The sequence below is a fragment of the Plectropomus leopardus genome, unplaced genomic scaffold, assembly GCF_008729295.1.
Source record: "Plectropomus leopardus isolate mb unplaced genomic scaffold, YSFRI_Pleo_2.0 unplaced_scaffold19150, whole genome shotgun sequence".
NCBI lineage: Eukaryota > Metazoa > Chordata > Actinopteri > Perciformes > Serranidae > Plectropomus > Plectropomus leopardus.
This window is the reverse complement of record NW_024620664.1, coordinates 1-3,175: the sequence shown is the minus strand read 5'-3', so window position 1 is coordinate 3,175 and position 3,175 is coordinate 1. Positions and strand designations below refer to the sequence as shown.

Genomic DNA, 3,175 nt, shown 5'->3' with positions numbered 1-3,175 from the left:
GTATTAAGTTAATTAAAAAACAGACTGGTTTTGGGAAAAATAAGTATGGGACGTAAATGGCAAAACTACGTGAGGTACCTTGATTATGTACGTAAAGTTTATAAAGTCACACAGCTATACTGACTATTGGTTTGACACTGACGTGGACAGTAATCTCCTGGTTGAAAATCTGTTTGTTTGACCCGTCTCAACCAGCCTACGTGGACATTTTTCAACACTTAATTTTGTCCCCACAACGCCATCATGTGCTCTTAAACTTTGTGTCCATTTCATGTATGTCTATGAGACCAGGCTGAGTGTTTTCTTATAGATATCTCATGCTGTAGATGATGGTGTGTGTGTATTCTGGTAGAAATCCCCCTAAACATTTAAAGAGGTAACTTTAAACCTTGAAACTCTAAACCCTGCGCAGAAAAACTGTTTGCAATAGTTCACTATACAGTTTTGTCATCTGAATATGTGATGAGAATGATTATCTCCTTCAATACTCCTTACACAAGAGTGGAAGAAACGGCCCAAAGTGTGGCTTCATTTCACAAATAAAAATGACAATAAAAGAATTTATTTGACACCATGCGAGCAGCGCGTCTGTTACTTCGGGTAAATGTCATTGAAAAAAAATAAATACAAAATATATAATAAAAATATTATAAAATTAACAGGGAGGCTTAGCAAAATATCCTCCCATTTCATCTATACTGTGTTCAGACTCAGATTGTAATTGAAAACCTGTGTTGGTCTTTTTTCCACAAATAAAATTGATTGGGGATCAGTAAGGGAATCAATAACAATATTAAACTGATTAGTAGAATTTATAATGGTACTGGTATCAATGAAATTGAATCCATTTCCATCCCTACTCCATACATGTTAAAGTAAAACCGAAAGCTAAAAACGGCAACAATACCTCTGTGCTTTTTTTGGTTCAACTCTTCTTCTATGTTTTCTATTTGTGTTGATCCGGTTTCTATACAGCAGACTTAAATCATCTGACAATGCAACATGAAAAAAAGTGTAAAATCGATGAACGCCAAACAAGATATACTGACCAACATGCAGCGGGCAGACAGTTAAAAATGGTCAAATTATACAGCAGCGGGGTGAGAGGAACAACCTCAGCTGACATTTTGATTTTCTTGTACATGATGTAGTCCTTCACACAGTGACGAGAGGCGATGTAACAGTCAGCTTGTGTCCCTGCTCGATCTTTGATGTGTGTTTGGTGAGTCTGAGACTTAAAGTCAGGAGGGCGTGAGATTAAAACGAACACGTCATATGAAGTAAGATTACGTCTTTAGCCACTGAGCTCTGTAGCAGAAACAGTTCCTAAATGATTGTGTTATTGTTTGCAAACGCACAGTGAATACTTTTTGTCATCGGGTTGTGTTGTCAATGTACTAACTAGCTTCATGAACCGGCCCAGTCGCTCCTCTGGTTTCCTTTGTTGAATGGCGATTACAGACTACTGCTGCCTGCTGGTATGGAGAGTTATTTCCTCTTTTCCTCTAAAATAGACAACGAACGTACATGCTGGTTGAAGTTAGGATGACGTTTTTAGGGCGCGTTCAGTTGAAACTTGTTGGCCGAGATACTGGTGACGCAGCAGTCAGCCTTCATCATTATGAGTTCTTTTTTTAAAGATGTTTTTTTGGGCTTTTATTGCCTTTCACTGACAGGACAGTATCGCTGCGGAGAGGACACAGCCTCTGTACATACGGCGGCGCTCTATCCACTGAGCCACCAGGCGCCCCGATTGTTGCGAGTTCCTTGATCTTTAGCGGGTCTCAGCCTGAAGTATATAGTGGTAGTACAAAGTACGGATATGCGCTACATATTTGCATATGTGTGCACTTGTATTTAACTGTGTGTGTGAGTTTGTGTGCATCAGTTTAACCTCGCCGACAGAGTTGGAGAGAGCCTGGACAATCTTCTCATGTGCTGTGGCCACCACACTCTGCCCATTGATCTCGATGATCCTGTGACCCACACGGACTCCACCACGCTCAGCAATGCCTCCTCGCATCAGACTGCAGATCTGACAAAACACACAAAAGCAGAAAATCTTCATGTTATAGGCTTATTTTTGCAAGTACAGAGTAAATACGGAGTAATATGCAAAGTGAATGCTACTGGAAGAGCAAAATGTCTGCAGTGATGCGCTGATGATAAAGTGGAGCTGTGAGGACAGAGTTCACATTTAAAAGACAATGATAAAGTGATAAACTGCACAATGCATCCTTGCTAAAGTTAATGGGATTTTTTTTTTTTTAGCTGGGATTGTATTTGGTGTATAAATAGTGTTCAAAGCGAAACAGCAGTTTATCACAGCGACACAGTGTTTTCTTCCTTGTGTCCAATACAGAGTAAACAAAATAATGAGCAGATTAATCTAAACTGAGACAGGAATGGAGAAACAACAACATGCTGTACGGTCCAGGTACAAAATACAGCACACGAAACATCATCCATGAGAAAAACACAACAAAGCAGTACATTTTGAGTTTGACAAATTACATCTGTTGTTATTATCACAACTGTCAAAGTAAGCAACGTAAACGCTCCTGGCTGACAGAAAGAAGTCAGAGTGAAACTCACAATGCCGTTCTGGACACTGAAGCCCAGCTGATACTTTAGATCTGGTCTCTTAATGAGGACGGTGGTAACAGGAGGGCAGCTGACGATGTTCATTTTCACCTGAACCTGGTTCTTCAAGCCCTTTAACACAGAGAAACACACACACACACACATACAGAGTGTGTTCAGTCTCACATTGATAGTGTGGTTTGGAACGATGTTGGATTATCATTTGGCGCAGTACCTTAATGATTCCCTGACAGGTGGCGAGTGGCAGCCCCACTAGGCTGGTGTTGTTGATGGACATGATCTGGTCTCCGATGCTGAGCTTGCCAGAACGAGCCGCGGGGCCGCCGTTCATCATGTTGGCTAAGATAACTGTGGGCAGAATGGAGCCCCAGCCGGACTCCACAATTACCACACCGAGGATCTCCCCTTTACTCTTCTCCAGCTGCAGCTGTGGAGAGGAAGACGAGGAGGAAGGTGGAGAGGGAGGAGGACACAATCTGGTGGTCACTTTTATGTTTTTATCACACAGAGGAACTGGACTTTATCTTGGAACGGGACAACTTCAATAGCATTTGGGAAAACTGGAGTTCAT

At 41.5% G+C, this 3,175-nt stretch overlaps 1 protein-coding gene across 1 annotated transcript; it reads right to left on the bottom strand.

Annotated features, from left to right (window-relative positions):
* Positions 1–1,774: 1,774 nt before the first annotated feature.
* Positions 1,775–3,040, bottom strand: LOC121965237 (amyloid-beta A4 precursor protein-binding family A member 2-like; the record flags this gene model as incomplete). Its single annotated transcript, XM_042515394.1, has 3 exons — positions 1,775–2,035; positions 2,596–2,715; positions 2,819–3,040. Coding segments are annotated over 3 exons (603 nt in total), but the record flags the coding sequence as incomplete, so codon positions are not given.
* Between the last annotated feature and the right edge of the window lie 135 nt (positions 3,041–3,175).